Raw genomic sequence first — 16,822 nt, 5'->3', positions numbered from 1 at the left:
GCCTTCAGTAAGCTCATAGACCACTGAAGACATACGAATACACTAATAGACACTGGGAAGTAAATTCATGAGAGTCTGTGATAGCTGTAATAGCTCCCCAAAGATGTCCACATGTTAATCCTCAGAATCTGTGACTATGTTACCTTACACTGCAAAACAAATTTTGTAGATGTGATTAAGTTAGAGATTCTGAAATGGGAAGATTATATGGGGCTATTTTGGCAGGCCCAAAGTAATCACCAGGGTCTTTCTAAGAAGGCAGGAAGATGAGAGAGAGTAGGAGAGGGTGGTGGGAGATTGGAAGATGCTATGTTACTGACTTGGAAAATGGAGGATGGAGACATGAGCTGAGGAATGCAAGTGGCCTTTAGAAACTGAAAGAAGTAAATGAATTCTTCACTTAGAACCTCCAGAAGGATCCAGCCCTGCCAACTTTAGTCCAGTGGGATCCATTTTGCCCTTCTGACCTTCAGAAATATAATGTCTTCTAAGCAACAAAGTTTGTAGTAATTTAATACAGTAGCAAAAGAAAGCTAATACAGAGGCCAATTCAAGGCACTATGGTAGTCTATGTCAAGTTATGGAGTGGGGATGGGATGTTCAGGAAGAACTACCCAGAGGTGATGACGCCAGAGCTGAGGAAGGGAGACTGTGTTTCAGGGGATGACCCAAGTGGAGCAATTAGTATTTGCCAAGGCACACAGGAAGAGCATGGCAAGTGTTTCAATAGGGCAAGGTTACTTGCATTAAACAGTAGAAATAATAACAATATTAATTGTGATAGGAGTAAGTACCTGTATGCCAGACACTGTTCTAAAGCACCTTACAACACTGAGGTAGAGACTATTATTTTCATTTTACCCATAAGGACACTAAGGTTTGGAGAAGTTACGTAACTCTCCTGAGAACTAGAGCTAGAATTAGAACCTTGGTGGTCTGTCTCCAAAATCTACGAATTGCCTCTGTAGAATTGCCTCTTCACTACAGTGAAGGGCTTATTCAAGTAAGGTGACGTCATTGTGGCTGAGGATAAATAATCTATTAGAAAGTTATTAATAAGGAGAGGATCAGCAGAGCTTGCGATACCATCTTGTCTTAAACAATGATAGAGGACGGGGTTAATAGAGTCAGAGGGGCTCTAAGTTTCTTTGATGTGATGGCAGTTTTCCTGTTGGTGAAGACAGAAGGACCTTCCAGACAAGGTAAATCCCGTCTTCTGTGTTTCAAACGTCACACTTTGCATTTCTTTTATTTCATTTCCTCCTCCCCCCAATGTCTGATGTGCAGATGGGGGCCTATGGGTGGCCTCAGTTACTACAACTGTAAAACGCCTTGAAGTAATTCCAAACTTGGTTGTGCCGCAGAATCCCGTGGGAAGCCCAAACACAATGCAGATTCCTCTCCTCATTCGGAGATTCTTATTTATTTAGTAATACTGGGATGGGGCTTCCACCCACCCCCAAACTCTTCCAAGTGAGAGACTCTGAAACACCGCCAGGTTTTGGTGATTAGGGACTCTCCCAGTCCCCTGTATTTGGTGCACAATTCGTGAAGGCCCCGCCCCCACCTCTGGGCCCCGCCCCAGCACCACCCCTTGCCCTCTTCCTCCCCCAGATCTCCTCTCACCTCCCCTCCCTCGGTGGCTCCGTTAGGCCTCGCCCAGCTCCGCCTTTCCCAGTACCTCCCCCGCGTCCCAAAATGGCTACGGTGCCGCCGGGCCCGGAGCCGTGGAACCGCGTAAAGATCCCGAAGGCGGGGAGCCACAGCACAGTGACGGTACAGGACCCCGATGCGGCGCTGGGTGAGTGAGGGGGCCCGGCGAGCCACAGACGTTTCCGGAGGCGGTGTCTGACCGGGCCCAGCGCACGTGCGCAGGGGGCGGGACTTCCTGAACCCGCGGGACACTGGGAAGGGGCGCGGGGCAGGATCTGACTTGGGGTGTGTGGGCTACCGAGTTACCCGGAGAAGCCTGTGGTGCTTCTGACTTTGGCGTCCCCCATTTAATTCACTGTACCTACCTCACGGCCTGGCTGGAGCGATGAAGGTCCGAGGCCCAGCCCTGCGGCCACTGGGCGGAGAGAGGTGGACGTGGCTAGCGTTAGGGAGAAGTATTGTCTGGAAACCCTGGGCTCCCCACAGGCCACCACCGGCCCCGTTCACCCTGAAGTCTGTTGCCTGATCTTCTAAGAGGGCGCTGGGGCACGCTGGATTTAGACTGCAGTCCTTCTGCGCCTCTAGTTCCTTATCTGTAAAACGGGGTTAGTCCTCCCTACCTTCCACCGGCTTTGGGAGCATCTAATGATATAATTAGGGGAGAGTGCTCTTAAACGAAGGTGTTTTACCAATAGTACTGCCGTTTTTAGGCAGTAGGGCCCAATAGTTAGGAGCCAGATTGGGTTTGAAAATCCAGGCACTTCGCTTTGCTGGAGCTGGGCAGGTTGGGAAGTGTCGTTATTTAATCTTTCTGTGCCTCCGCTCATTTTTAAGTGTGGATAAAGAATAGCACCTGCCTCAAAGGGCTGTTTTGAAGAAGCGTCACTGTTATAAAGCATTTGGAACAGTGCCTAATGCGGTAAATAAACACTCAAATGATAGTTAATATTAAATACAACCTATCTAATCATGACATCCTCTTCCCCATCCATCCCCAGGCAGTTTACAGATCAATCTTCCCTCTTATTCTATTCAAAAGTTCCTTAATTTTTTCAATGTTTATTTATTTTTGAGAGAGAGAGAGAGCGCGCGAGCATGCGTGGGGTAGGGGCAGAGAGGGAGAGACACAGAATCTGAAGCAGGCCGCAGGCTCTGAGCTGTCAGCACAGAGGTGGATGCGGGCTGGAACCCACTAACGGTGAGATCAGAGACCATGACCTGAGCTGAAGTCTGACACTTAACGCACTGAGCCATCCAGGCACCCCTATTCAAAAATTCCTTAACAGGATTCCTATCAGGCATGGAAATTCAGTAACTCATTCCCCATCCTCATGGTAGTCCATTCTGGCTTCATATAGTTCGGACAAAACAAAATTAGGTTCTCCCTGTTGTGTAGGAATCTGCCTTTGTGTTATTTCCATCTAGGATGATAGTGCTACCCTTAGAGCCACAGAGAAACACATGAACTCCATCTTCTACTTCACAGCTTTTCGGACTAGGAAGCTGTTATTTTGTTCTGCTGAGCATCCTGTGTCCAGTCGGGCATGCATCAAATAATGTAACTTCCAGTTGCCATAGTGGTTTCTCTTTTCTGAATATATTCTTACCTTAAAGTACCACTGCTTTTAGGAGTATGAGTTTATTCATTCTGCCTTGCTTATGTACATAACTGGGGATTTAGAGAAGTGTATAACAGGTACCCGCCATCAAGGTAAGTAGGTGTACACCACATGATGGCAAAGTCTTCATATGAAAGATTATTAAAAATCATAAAAAAATGTGTTACAAAAATATACTTTCTTGTTTAGCAGTTGTTCTCTTAATGATTTTGGACTTTGTATCTGTCACCATTTCCATCTTCTCACATACTTAGAATCCTTAAATATGTTCTTATAGCTAAAGCTGGTTATATTAATTTGTTCTTAATCCCCTTAATAAGGAAAGATGTTCCTTCACAGTGTTTTTATATAATATACTTAATGTAGAAATACATATTAAGTTTTTTTTTCAAAATTTTTTAACTTTTATTTGCTTCTTGAGAGACAGAGCATGAGCGGGAGAGGGGCAGAGAGAGAGGGAGACACAGAAGCTCCAGGCTCTGAGCTGCCAGCACAGAGCCTGATACGGGGCTCGAATTCACCAACTGTGAGATCATGTCCTGAGCCGAGGTTGATGGTTAACTGACTGAGTCACCCAGGCACCCCCAAATTAAGTTTTATTAAATGTCTCTGGTTTAGACCTTTGTGTTGCAGCTGTAATTAGAGAATGTGGTCTTGTTACACTGTCACTGAAGAGCCAAACCCTGGATGCAGAAACAGATGTGCTATGTGCAGTCCTTTACAGCAATCACTACAGGATGGGCCACCACAAGCCCCATTTAGCCCTCAAACAGGTAAGGAGGAAGCCCTGTGTTTATGACTCAATGTGTTTACTTGGTGAAAATGAGATCATACTGCCACTTAATATTTTGTTATGTATGGAAACTTAGTAAATTACTTGTGACTTAATAGATCTTCAGTCCAAAGCTGCATGTGGGCTTTCATCCCCGCCCCCCACCCCGAAAGCATTTCAAAACGCAACTTCTTTAGAAAGGAACTATGTTTAATTCTTCCCCAGTCTTGTTTCTAGTGGGTAATTTTTATGAAAAGTTTTCTTCATTATATGTAATCTATATTGAGAATGCTTTTGCCTAGTTCACAGATACAGTGATTTAAGCAAGACAAAGTGCCGGATTAAAGAACAACTTCCTGAGCATAATCAAAATCCTAATATCATAAAAAGAACAAAGTCACGGTTTATATATTGTGGGACATATAATCTAATCAGTAATATATTAGAGTAAATGGCTACATAACAAGTTATGGAAAGTGGTTTCCTATAATTTTTAGATTGGGCCCTCTACACTACAGGGCTGAGTCTCCTAAGCTGGGTTCTTTATAATCTCATTCATTCTTTCACTTTATTAATTCTGCAGGTATTTTGTGTAGCCCCCCCCCCCTCCTTTTTTTTAGAGAGGGTGAGGAGGGCCAGAGAGAGAGAGGGAGAGAGAGATCTTAAACAGGCTCCATACTTAGCACAGAGCCTGACACGGGCTCTCACCACCCTGACATCATGACCTGAGCTGAAATCAAGAGTCTGACACTTAACTGACTGAGCCACCCAGGTGCCCTTTTTTGTAACTTTCTATGTGCCAGGTACTGTGCTTGGTGCTCAGTATACAGGGTGAAGAACACAGACGTGTTCTCTAACCTTACAGATTCATGCTTTCTGGTTAATTTTCTGCTCCCATTACTTAAGGCAAAAAAAGATGGGAGATTTCTTCTTCAAAGAAAGATCTGGGAGCATGGTCTTTTCCTAAGTTTTCTTCTCTGGGGCAGCTTTTTATTTCATGAGTCTTTTACTCCAAAACCAAACTTGAATATATTTCAACTTGAAAGTGTCAGATTGAACCTGCTTTTCCTTCTGGCTTTCCAAGCTGTGAATAATTATCCAGTCAGAAAAATCTGGTGTTCCATTTTCTCTGCTTCTTCCTCTTATGTAGCTCTCCCATTAAGTCAATTGGTTAGTCAAAAATTTTCTATGCTCCTACACCCTTATTTTAGTTCTGGCTGCATCTTCTTTTTTTTTAGACCATGTCAACTTTTAATTGTCTTGCTATCCTAATTGATCTTTCCTCAACTCCAGTCTTTCCTATACTCTGACATATTCTATATGCCAAAGCCGAGTTAATCATCATAAAGCACAGCTTTGATTTTTATTAATGGTTCTCTATCGGCTCCTGAGTAAAGATGAAACCTCTTAGCTTAGCTTGTAAGATCCTCCGTGATCTGGCCTTTTCAGTTTTCTGTAGCTCAGGCTTCTCTCTCACCTTCATATATTTTATATTCCAGACAACCTGAACTCTTCACAAGTCTCGTGCTCACCACATTTGTTCTCTCACCTGAACATTTGCTTATCTGGCTCTGTATATTTAGCATGCCCAGACCCTCCATCTCTGCCTGGTAAAAGCCTTGCCATCCTGTAAGTCCCATTTCAAGCTGTCCAGCAGTGATAAACTTCTTCCCAAAGAGTAACATGAGGGCATATTGTAGTAATCTCATTTTAAGTTGCATTTTTTGATTATTAGTGTGGTTGACCTCTTCTTTTTATGACTGTGGGCTATTTGGGCTTCCCCTTTGTGGTTCTCTTATGGTATTGAGTTCAGTCTGCATGTGGCAGTTATTTGTGTATGGTTTATTTTTCCTGCCGTCCCTTAGAGTAGGGAACATGTTTCATGCTCCTGCAACTACCATCTCCATTACTACTGCTGCCTTAGACCTGCTTAACATTTCCTTATTTACTCAGTATTGTCATCTACGTTATTTTTTCTCCCTTCGGAGAAAGCAGAGTAGTAGAATTACCCTATCTCTAATATTCCCATAAATGAAGCACAAGAAATAGTCAGTTCCTCTTTCTGTGTGACAAGAGAGTATATGAAGACTGTTATGTTCCTCCTTGTTCTGCCTTGCTTAAATTCTCAAAATGATTTTCCCTTGTTTTTATTTTTGAACCGTAGTTCACTTACTATATTTCCCAAGTGCTCTCCCATCTTGGTTTGTCAGTACTTCTCTCAAAGTATAGGATCCAGAATTAAAAACTGAAAAGATAGGAGCTAACCCCAGAGAATTTGAGGATCGTTGCCTTCACTATTCTGAAAGCTATGCTGTTATAACAGAATCAATACTTAAATTTTTAGCATATATATAGCGTTAGCAAGATATTATCTTTGCCAGTGTCAGTGCCCATCCAGATTTTTACACTCTTCAAAGTCTGGATGCCATCCCATGTATGCCTTTTGTGTGGTATTTCCTGGAGATCATAGAATTCTTAACACATTTTGTAAAATGGATAGCTTTTTGTTGTTTTTGTTATTAAGTAAAAATGCTACTGAGTGCCTTCTTAACACTGTGCTAAGTACTGAGTTACAGTGGTGGATAAGATAGATGAAATATACTGCCCTCATGGAGTTTACACTGTAGTTGAGAGGAGAAAGGCCATCAGTCAATGCGTCCGTCGAAAGTGTCATGGAGAAAAATAAAGCAGGAAAGGGTAGAGTGCTGAGGGGACTGCAATTTTAAATAAGGCACATCTTTTATTTCAGCATTTAAATATTTTGTATGACTTCTTATTTTTACTACTAGGTTTTTAGCAGCTAGAGATGGGGAGTGTCACATACTATTTTTTTTCCCAGCATGCCTTGCATAAAGTATCCCGTATATACTTGTAAAAGTGAGTAAATCACTTTGCTCATCTCTGAGGCCATTTACAAGTTGTTGAAATCAAGTAGTTAATTAATCTACTATCTTGTTTTAATGATCTCACTGTGAGAAATCATGTTGGTTCAGAAAAATGATAATCTTGAGAATAATCTCATACTTACTTGAGTGCCCTTTATAGCATCAATCACATCCTGGCATATAGTAAATTCTTAGTTATAACTGGGTTTGAGAAATGTGTTCAGGTGGGTTAATTTCCAATTTTTGAGCAGGAGCAATTGCTTTGGGCTACAGATTATTTTACCTAAAATGAAGGTATTCTGTGGTGTTCAGTGTATTTCCATACTTTGAATTTTTTAAAAAATTTTTTACATTTATTCATTTTTGAGAGACAGAGAGAGAGCACAAGTGGGGGAGGGGTAGAGAGAGAGGGAGACACAGAATCTGAAGCAGGCTCCAGGCTCCGAACTGTCAGCACAGAGCCCAACGCAGGGCTCAAACTCACAAGCTGTGAGGTCATGACCTGAGCTAGAGTCCGCCACTTAACTGACTGAGTCACCCAGGCGCCCCTTCCCTAATTTGAACTTTTGCGTATCTTTGTTTTCCTCGTCACATCAGTGGCCATGTCCGTATTCTATGAATTTGAGCTACTCTTCCCCTTCTAGGTTGAACAATGTTTAAAACGTTTGAAAAACATGGATTTGGAGGGTTCAATTCAACATCTGTCTGAGTTGTTTTCTTCCAAGTAAGTGGTCCAGCTGCTTTGTGATGGGCTTTGTGGTGGGCTGGGAACTCTGTCTTTAGTGTGGTCTCTCTTTGGACTTTGCTTGGTGTTGGGATATAATCAATTGTACTTCAGTTGTGCAGATTTTGTCTTAGTAACAGGCACCTGGTATTTGTGAGAATCTCTCCTCTGTTGGCTTGTGGAGGGATGGCAGGATACTGACATCTGGGTCACAATAGATTACATTGAAATATCAGTGTCCATCAACTTGAGTAAGTCACTGTTGAGCAGAACTACTTCAAATTGAGCTTCAAGCTCACCTGCACTTGAAAACTGCTATGTAAGAGCTTTATAATTAATGAACTTTAAGAATAAAAAGGACATACTTTTCCATTTTTTGTGAAGTGAAAATCATCGTGTAACTACCGAAGCATATGTCATCCCTAGCCAACCAGTGGTTGAATTGGTGCTCATGAAGATTTTGGGAGCCTGCAAGTTGTTACTTCGCCTCTTGGACTGTTGCTGCAAGACATTTCTGTATCCTTGAATCAACTGAAATGCCTTCCCCTGAATTGGAATTGTTTGGATATATTTAATAGTATTTGTTTGAAGGCTAGGAGGTTTGTAGAAGTTATAACCTATTCTTAAAATTTTGCTTCTTGGCCTCCTTTTTCTAGTAGTTGCTTGATACAGCCATTGCCAGAGACTGCCAGTCTCTTTCTAACATGTCTTATCATAAGGGCACTGATAGAAATTCTTAATCTTAGAAGTAAAATAATGAGTGTTCTTGCAGAGTACATGTTACTTTAAGTTTCCATGCCTGAAACAGAACATGTTTGTTTGTTTTTTAATTTGTTTTTAATGTTCATTTATTTTTTGAGAGAGAGAGAGAGACAGGGTGTGAGTGGGGGAGGGGCAGAGAGAGGGAGGGAGACACAGAATCTGAAGTAGACTCCAGGCTCTGAGCTGACAGCACAGAGCCTGCCCGACATAGGACTTGAACCTGCAAATCCTGAGATCCTGATCTGAGCCAAAGTCGGAGGCTTCACTGACTGAGCCACGTAGGCGCCCCCAGAACATGTTTTAAAGCTTTAATTTCTTCAAGAAAATTCTATTTCCAATCTGTTTCTTTCATAAATGTAACTTACAAAACCCAGTTACTTTGGTTTTGTTTTCAAACTTTAACTTGATTCTTCAGCTTGACTGTGAAACATCTAGGTTTACAAGAATTCATTATTTTAAACCTTGTGATGGTTGGGCTGGTGAGCAGGTTATGGTATGTATGCACCTACCTCTGAAATCCTTCATTTGTTTTTCATCTAACTCCACCTAGGTTTCTCATTAGTGGTTTTCATATTTGTTTTCCTGTGGGATGCTGATGGTGCAGGGGTTCCATTTCTTCACTTGGTCAGAGTTTATTTGGGATGGATTAGGAACTAGAGTGTTGATGGTTATGTCCTTGATGTCTTAACCTGGGTAGCTCAAGTACTATTTCATCTTGTTTATTCTGCTTATTCTTAGGGGTAACAACATTAGAACTACTAATAACTAACATTATTTTAAAATGTCAAACCTTCCATTCTTTTCTATAATGAAAATAGCTTTAATTTTTGCTGATTATAATAATAATACATGCTTATTTTAAGACATTCCAAAAAAAAAAAGAGTGAAGAACCTGAAATTTACCTAAAATCTCACCACACTTAACATTTTGTTGCGTATCCTTTGAGACATCGTTCCATGTAGTACTTAAAATAAATTTTGTACTTGGATTTTTCTGTTTGGGCTGGACTAATCTGGCTCTATGCAAATATGTCCCAGAGCGTTTTTTATCTGTAGTGGCAGATTGATCGACATTTATTTTCAGCTTTGAATCTGTTGTGGTTATTAAATAATCTGCAAATTATAATTACTGGCTAATTCATGACCTCCTCTTCCTCTAGGGTTCTCTATAAAGGTGTTTTAAAAAGGCTGACTTCTTTATATGAGCCATTGTTTGGATTGCTTCATGAAGTCTCTAGGATTCAACCACTGCCTTACTTCAAAGATTTTACCTTTCCTTCTGATATTGCCGAATTTTTAGGACAGCCCTATTTTGAGGTCTTTAAGAAAAAAATGCCCACAGCTTTTGCAGCTAAAGGAGTAACTAAATTGTTAAATAAACTGTTTTTAACAAAAAATCAATCACCAAGGTCTAGCAAAGAAACTGTACACAGAATTTCCAAAAAAGCTAAGCAAATGAAGATCAATATACAGAATAATGTGGATCTTGGACAGCCAGTAAAGAGTAAGAAAATCTTCAAAGGTAATTTTTTCTGAGCACATACTCATCTAATTCCCTTTATTTCTTTTGTAGTAATTTGGCAAGAAATATTATATACTTGAGAATTCATTGATTTGAAAATTGTTTGCTTAAGTTTTTGTATCTGTGGTCTCTCCACCTCTACAGAGAAGTCATCAGAATTTGATTTGAGAGCTTTCTGCAAACAGCTGAAGCACAAGGCTATTCAGGTTTGTCTGGCTTCTATTCCTATGGCTTATGATTCTGCTACTTTATAAAGTAGATACCACTTACCAAGGGCAGAGATTGAATCCTCTGTTTTTGTCACCAGCTCTCGGCTTAGGGCCATCTTAGTTCTCAGCCTGTTTCTGAATGAATACAGGCACTCCCAAGGGACTGAGTGTATCCAGGAAATTCAGTTTATAGAATGCCTCCAGAAACATTTTACTAAGCATTTCACTAGAATTTTAAATTGCCCTTAGGATCCACTGCAGGTGTGGATTATATTAAGAGTATGCACTTTGTAGTCAGACAGAAATGGTTTGAGTCCTGGCTTCAGTTGGTACTAGCTGTATGACCTTATATAAGTTTCTTGACCTGTCCAAACCTCTGTTTTCTAATAACAGTATGCACCTCATGGGATTATGCAGTTTTAATTCATGTAAAGTATGCAAAGCACTTAACTGTTGTTAGATGTCATTAGCTATTTTTTTCATTGTTACTGTCATCCTTGTCTTTTGTCATGAGGCTTCTCTTTCTTTCCCTGTCAGGGTTCAAGTTTTAACATGATTCCTCTTAGTACCTGTAAATTCTGTTCTGGACCTAGCAACAGATAAGGACGTCAGTGTCACCCTCTTTCATGTGGTAACTACTTGACTTCTGTTACCATCTGTTCTTCTCAAATTGTTTTCTCCTGGTTTCTCGCATGGATTATTTCTTTGTTCTATTTAAGAATTCTTAATCATTTCTAGTAAGTCAGAGTACTTTCTTGAATGTTTATAAGGATTCTAGCTTGGATCTATATTCTGTCCAATTTATGAGTTCCAGAGGGAGGAATCATCATCTTCATCAGTGTCATCATCATCATCGTAATAACAGCTAACACATATACTGCACTTACTCTATGCCAGGCAGTGTTCAAAATGCTTTACATGTATTAACTCCTATAAACCTTGCAAAAGCCCTGTGAGGCTGGTGATATTATTACTGTTTCCATATTTCAGCTGAGAAAATTGAAGTATAGAAGGGATAAGAAATTGCTCAGGCCACACAGCAAATACGGGGCAGAGCTGGGATTTGAACACAGGCACTTTGGTTTCACAGTCTTTGTTCTTTACCATTACATCAGTCCCCCAAATAGTTTTGTCAGCTGTCTCAGGAACTGTAGCTCTCTGCAGTCCATCCTGCTGTTCCTAGGTGAGCTGGTTTTGAAGCTGGCTGGTTGGTCAGCTTAGTCATGACTCATCACTACCACATTTCTAGCAATTAGCACTAACATGCTCAGCTTGTTTTCAAGGTCAAATTTCTTTTATCGATCACCAACACAAAGTATTGCTATGTCTCTACTTTTACATTTTCTATTACTTTTTTAATGTTTTTCTTGAGTGAGAAATTTGGAAGAAGGTAAGTTTTGAATGAAGGATGAAAGCAAATCTAGTGAGTGGCATATTTTCATAAACAATAAAAGTTGGTACAATTCAAACTCCACTTGATATAGAAAGATGGGGTTGAAGAGACAAAGGTGCCACATCAAAACATGGTTGAATTGGAAACGATGCTCGGTTTAAGCATTTTTAACATATTTTCAGCAGCCATCCGTATCTCCATGCATTTCCAGTGACGTCTGTGACCCAGTGTTGAGGGTAACTTAGGGTATAGAAATAAGTGGAAAACAAATCTGTGGTAATCCAGTAGTATCTAGGAAAAAGTCTCTTCAGTGATTTTTTTTTTCCTAGATAGACTTTGACCAATATTTATTCATTTTTATGTATAGGTTAAGTAGGTTATCTGTCAGAATATTTATAGTATACTTCCCATCTATGTTTCCCACCTGAATTCAGTTAGAGATGAGATCTATTGTTGCACAGAGGGGAAAAACATCTTGTGTTAGGAGCAGTTGATAAAAAATTAAGTTTTTTGAGACAAAGAAAAGCACAGTGAGCTTAAAAAAAGTTTTCCTTCTTAAGACGTTTTCTAATTCTCATGGTGAGTTAACTTTTCTTTGTTGTTATATATTTGTAAGTCAGTAACAAATCCAATATATTTTTTTCACCTTTCCATATTTCAGGAGACCAGCGTTAAATGTTCTCAGTCCAAACTAAAGGCAACCAAACATTCTTCTCAGAGAGCATCAGGAACTCCCTATGCCAAAAGTTTTGTGCAAAGATTTCGAGGGGCTAAGACTTTCACTCAACTTTCTGAAGAAATCCAAATGGCAATTTTGTGGTGCAGGAGCAAAAAACTCAAGGCTCAGGCCTCCTTTCTGGGTAACAAACTTCTTAAAAGTAACCGGCTTAAACATGTGGAAGCTCAAGGCCATAGGTAGGTATATAATAAAAATTATATCCTTAACTTTTGCTGTTGTCATTTAGGCAAACCTATATATATTCAAGTCAGCTTTTTTAAAAAAATGGTACGTCCAGTAGCTCTAGGGGGGCTAAAAGAGGGATCTATTCCAAATGCAGTTTTGTTTGCTTTTGTTGGGCACAGCTTTATTATTGAGAGGAAGAAAGTTAACTTGGTTAATTGGATTTATTCACTTATACTCTTCCCCATTCCATCTGTTACTTCAGAGAGGCTTAGGATTGTCTGTGGTATGTTAAGCCTGGGGATGCTCCTGTGTAAGACAGACTTAATTCTCATGGAGCACTAGCTCTAGCCCTTGCTCTCGTAGGAAAGACAGCCAGTCTGCCCGCAGCTTCAGCATAGCAGGATGAGGATGTGAGAGCAGAAGCAGTCTGCCTCTTACAAGGGCACACACCAGACTCTGGGGTTAGGGTCAGGTCATGTTCGTTCATGGGTGCCAGATTCTCTGGGTATTGATTTCCTCCTCTTGTGGTCCTTAGGGTCACAGAACCACTTAAGGATGATTATCTTTTATTGTGACCAGTATTACTTGAAGCACTACAATGAAGTTAGACACTTTAGGATTTTATATATATTTTATATATATATATTTTATATATTATGTATATATATATACATATTTTATACATTTTATATATATTATGTGTGTGTGTGTGTGTATATATATAAACTATATATATATAGTTTATTTAGAGAAAAACAGAGTGCAAGCAGGGGAGGGGCAGAGAGAGAGGGAGACACGGAATCCGAAGCAGGCTCCAGGCTCCATGCTGTCAGCACAGAGCCCAATGTGGAGCTTGAACTCACGAACAGCGAGATCATGACCTGAGCCGAAGTCAGATGCTCAACTGACTGAGCCACCCAGGCACCTCTAGGGTTTTATATTTTTATTGAAAAATAATAGATGCCCACGGTAACAATTTCAGAACACTGGCTGCAAAGATCAACAAAAACAAGTTTTGATTAAGAGCTATGAGAGAAGTTGTTAAGTATTCCTAAGGGATGAAATTGTTGGAAAGATATCTACATTAGCGTCCCTTAAAGACCTGTAGCCATCTAAAAAGGATCTATTCTAGAGTGGAAAACTCAGCCTGAGACAGAGATGATAATAAATAAAAGTTAATGAGAATGGTAACAAACTAGTGTTTATTTGGTTCAACCATTATTCCATACCCCACAAAGATAGCGCTCTTTCAAACTGCCATGTTTTGCTGTTTCAATAATATATTTATAGTCCAATTTATAATTTATTTAATGTACACGATAACTCTCTGAGACAGGCAGTATTACTCTCATTTTGTAGATGAGGAAATAGGGGATTTTGATTAGGTTGTTACAGTTGGGAGATCTAGAACTCCATTCAGATCCTCTGATTCTTCTTTTTTCATTTTTTCTATTCCCATTTTAATTAGGAGGTACACTTAAAAATTACCACTTACAGTAAGACAAGTAAAAGGGTTTGGAAACTGACCATGATTCACTACATTATAATGGGCTTTCTCAAAGTTATGTATTTATTTAAAAAGCAAAAGAGGGGGCACCTACGTGGCTCAGTTGGTTAAGCGTCTGACTTCGGCTCAGGTCAGGTCATGATCTCACAGTTTGTGGGTTCAAACCCCGTGTCGGGCTTCATGCTGCCAGTGCGGAGCCTGCTTGGGATTCTTGCTCTCTCCTCTTCCTGCCCCTCCCCTACTCACGCTTTCTCTCTCTCAAAATAAATAAATAAATAAAATTAAAAAAAAGAAAAAAGAAAAGGGAAGGGTGATGGGGTAGAAATTACAGACCCATGCTAATCTTTTGAAATCTATCACAAGTGGTGAGGGAGTTAGCAAGGTACTGATACACCTTGTGGCAGTATACCTTATTCAGAAGCAAAACACCTAAAATTATCAGCTATTTGAGTTCTGAATTCCCAAGCTTGAAGATGGTACATGAATCACAATTAGGGTAGCCCAATTGGTCTATGCCAGAAGCTCTATCTTTTCATTCTTAAACTCTCTCTTCACATTTACTCCTTTTCCCTTATTTCCTTCTACAACATGAAGTTGTTTATCCAGATATAAAAAATCCAAATTTTCCTAATTGTGATATATCCTTTCCTCAGCTCCACCCCTATTACATTATGAACAGTAGTTATCAGGGAAAAGCTCTGACACTAAAGTGTGGAGGTATCTCACCATTCAGCTACCTTGCTAGGCAGTTGTAGGAGCTACTTTACTTTGGGAACATAATGGGCACATATTCGTCTACAACCTGAGTCAGAGGAAACCTTTGCTCTGAAAACACAGATTTGGGTTCAAGCTTCTATTTATTTTTTCCGATGATTCTGGGGTTGTACACGGGCACAAGACTTAGAGATAAATTGTGTACTTTTCTGTTAGGTGTTGGTAAAAGGAAGACAAAAGTCTTTGAAAATGTTTTCTGTGTCTTAATCCCAGATTTTTCCTTTCTCTTATCCTTTAAAGTTTACCAAAGAAACTAAAGTGCATAAAAGCATCTATTTGCAACTGCCTTCTTCGTGGCTCAGGAATCAAGACTTCAAAGCATCATTTGAGACAAAGAAGATCTCAGAGTAGATTTTTACTGGGACAGAAGAGACTGCAGAGAAAGTTGCAGTTGACTCTTTCAAAGGAAATTCAACAGTCCCCTCAAGGGATGCAGAATGCTACAGATAGCAGAAAATGGAAACGTTCACACTATTCAGTTCATAGAACTGATCTCTACCCCAACAATAAGCAACTCTTGAGGAGCAGAGTTTCAAATCCTGTCATACAAACTAAAGAGAAACAAATTCATGAAAACCTTACAGGAAACAATGAAAATGAAACTAACTCATGGACAGTGATGCAAATGAACAAACATAATACATCAGGAACCATTAAGGAGACAGATGACATTGATGATATTTTTGCCTTAATGGGTGTTTAAATGCTCATATATGAGACATTTAAGCGCTTAACAAACTGGTCCAGTGTTCTGTTTTACGTGGAACTTGCTGAGTTCTGGAAAGATTTGGAAATACTACTTGGACTCAGAGAGGAGCTTATTTAGTGTAACGCTGTACAGCAGTAATGTCAGTTCAATAAATATTTATAGTAGCTCTGTGTCATTTAATTGACAAGTACTTGACTACTAAATAGTCAAATTTTCACTTTGTACCAGGGGTTAAGATGAAAAAATTTACCATATCCTGTCCTTGAGAAGCAGATGTAATTCCTTAATTAAAGCTGGTGGGTCCCTGGGGCACCTGGGTGGCTTAGTCGGTTAAGTTAAGCATCCCAGCATCAGCTCAGGTCATAATCTTACAGGTTCATGAGTTTGAAGCCCACGTCACGCTCTGTGCTGACAGCTCAGAGCCTGGAGCCTGCTTTGGATTCTGTGTCTCCCTTTCTGTCTGCCCCTACCCCACTCGTGCTCTGTCTCTCAAAAATAAACATTAAAAAAGAAAAAAAAAAAAGCTGGTGGGTCCCTTAAAAACTGAATAATTTTATGATTTACCAGGGAATTAAGAACTGAGTAATTAGGTTGATAAAAACCTACTCTGTGCCTTAGATATATGGGGATGGGCTGGGATGGAAAGCAAAGTATCAAGGAGTACTTAAAAGGTCACTTTGGTCTTATGGCTCCATTTTAGGTAAGTCCCCCTCTGAACACCAAGGTTTGTAGCTTCTAATGGTTGTGCATATAATTCTTGATTATATGCTAGAATTAATCATCAAAAAGGACTAAAAAAATTTGCCACTAAGTGTATTATCAGGGACTGGTCACAACCATTATTTCACTTCATCTTTTCACCATACCTCACAGGAAGGCATATTAAAATGATTTTGAAGATCTCCAAAAGTTTCTGGTTTTTTTTTTTTTTTTTTTTTTTTTTGGTTTATTTATTTGGGTGCCAGTGATTAATTCCAAATAGACTTTTCTCCAAAAAGGACGTACGGTGGCATATAGTTATACATGAAGTACAAGATAACAAAATAGAAGTAGATGAGGAAGTCAAATGAAAAACAAAGCTTATTGGGTGCCTGGGTGGCTCAGTCGGTTAAGCACCGAATTCTTGATTTTGGCTCAGGTCATGATCTCACAGTTTGTGGGTTTGAGCTCTTTGTGGGTCTCCATGCTGATGGTGCAAAGCCTGCTTGGGATTCTGTCTCCCTCTCTCTCTGCCCTCCCCTGTTCTCTCTCTCTCTCTCTCTCTCAAAATAAATAAGTTAAAAAAAAAAAAGAAGAAGAAAAAGAAAGCTTAGTTTACACAAAATAGACCCAGTGGTGAGGCCACACATAAATTTATAATTTGGTGCTGATGCTGTCATCTGATAGTTG

General features: G+C 39.9%; 1 protein-coding gene across 7 annotated transcripts; it reads left to right on the top strand.

Moving 5' to 3' along the window:
- The first annotated feature begins 1,066 nt into the window (after positions 1-1,066).
- NEPRO (nucleolus and neural progenitor protein) lies at positions 1,067-15,799 on the top strand. 7 transcript variants are annotated; one of them, XM_042955367.1, is made up of 10 exons: positions 1,823-2,044; positions 2,488-2,572; positions 3,891-4,045; positions 7,574-7,653; positions 8,038-8,169; positions 8,831-8,908; positions 9,576-9,937; positions 10,082-10,143; positions 12,201-12,454; positions 14,965-15,799. In XM_042955367.1, the coding sequence occupies exons 3-10, from the start codon at positions 4,010-4,012 to the stop codon at positions 15,425-15,427; spliced, it is 1,467 nt and encodes a 488-aa protein (XP_042811301.1). In that variant the 5' UTR covers positions 1,823-2,044; positions 2,488-2,572; positions 3,891-4,009; the 3' UTR covers positions 15,428-15,799. The 7 variants fall into 7 exon arrangements, with proteins under 7 accessions (XP_042811298.1, XP_042811297.1, XP_042811301.1 ...); XM_042955369.1 differs by having other exon boundaries at positions 1,918-1,938; XM_042955364.1 differs by lacking the exons at positions 1,823-2,044; positions 2,488-2,572 and adding an exon at positions 1,067-1,202.
- The last annotated feature ends 1,023 nt before the right edge of the window (positions 15,800-16,822 follow it).

Source organism: Panthera leo, chromosome C2 (genome assembly GCF_018350215.1).
Source record: "Panthera leo isolate Ple1 chromosome C2, P.leo_Ple1_pat1.1, whole genome shotgun sequence".
Lineage (NCBI taxonomy): Eukaryota > Metazoa > Chordata > Mammalia > Carnivora > Felidae > Panthera > Panthera leo.
This window is presented reverse-complemented; position numbering and strand designations above follow the sequence as displayed.

Excerpts from the sequence above, each read along its gene's own strand:
- NEPRO (XM_042955363.1), top strand. The coding sequence starts at position 1,699 with ATGGCTACGGTGCCGCCGGGCCCGGAGCCGTGGAACCGCGTAAAGATC. Across the intron at positions 8,170-8,830 it reads TGTTGCTGCAAGACATTTCT|CTTGACTGTGAAACATCTAG; the intron begins GTATCCTTGAAT and ends TTGATTCTTCAG. Across the intron at positions 10,144-12,200 it reads TGAAGCACAAGGCTATTCAG|GAGACCAGCGTTAAATGTTC; the intron begins GTTTGTCTGGCT and ends TCCATATTTCAG.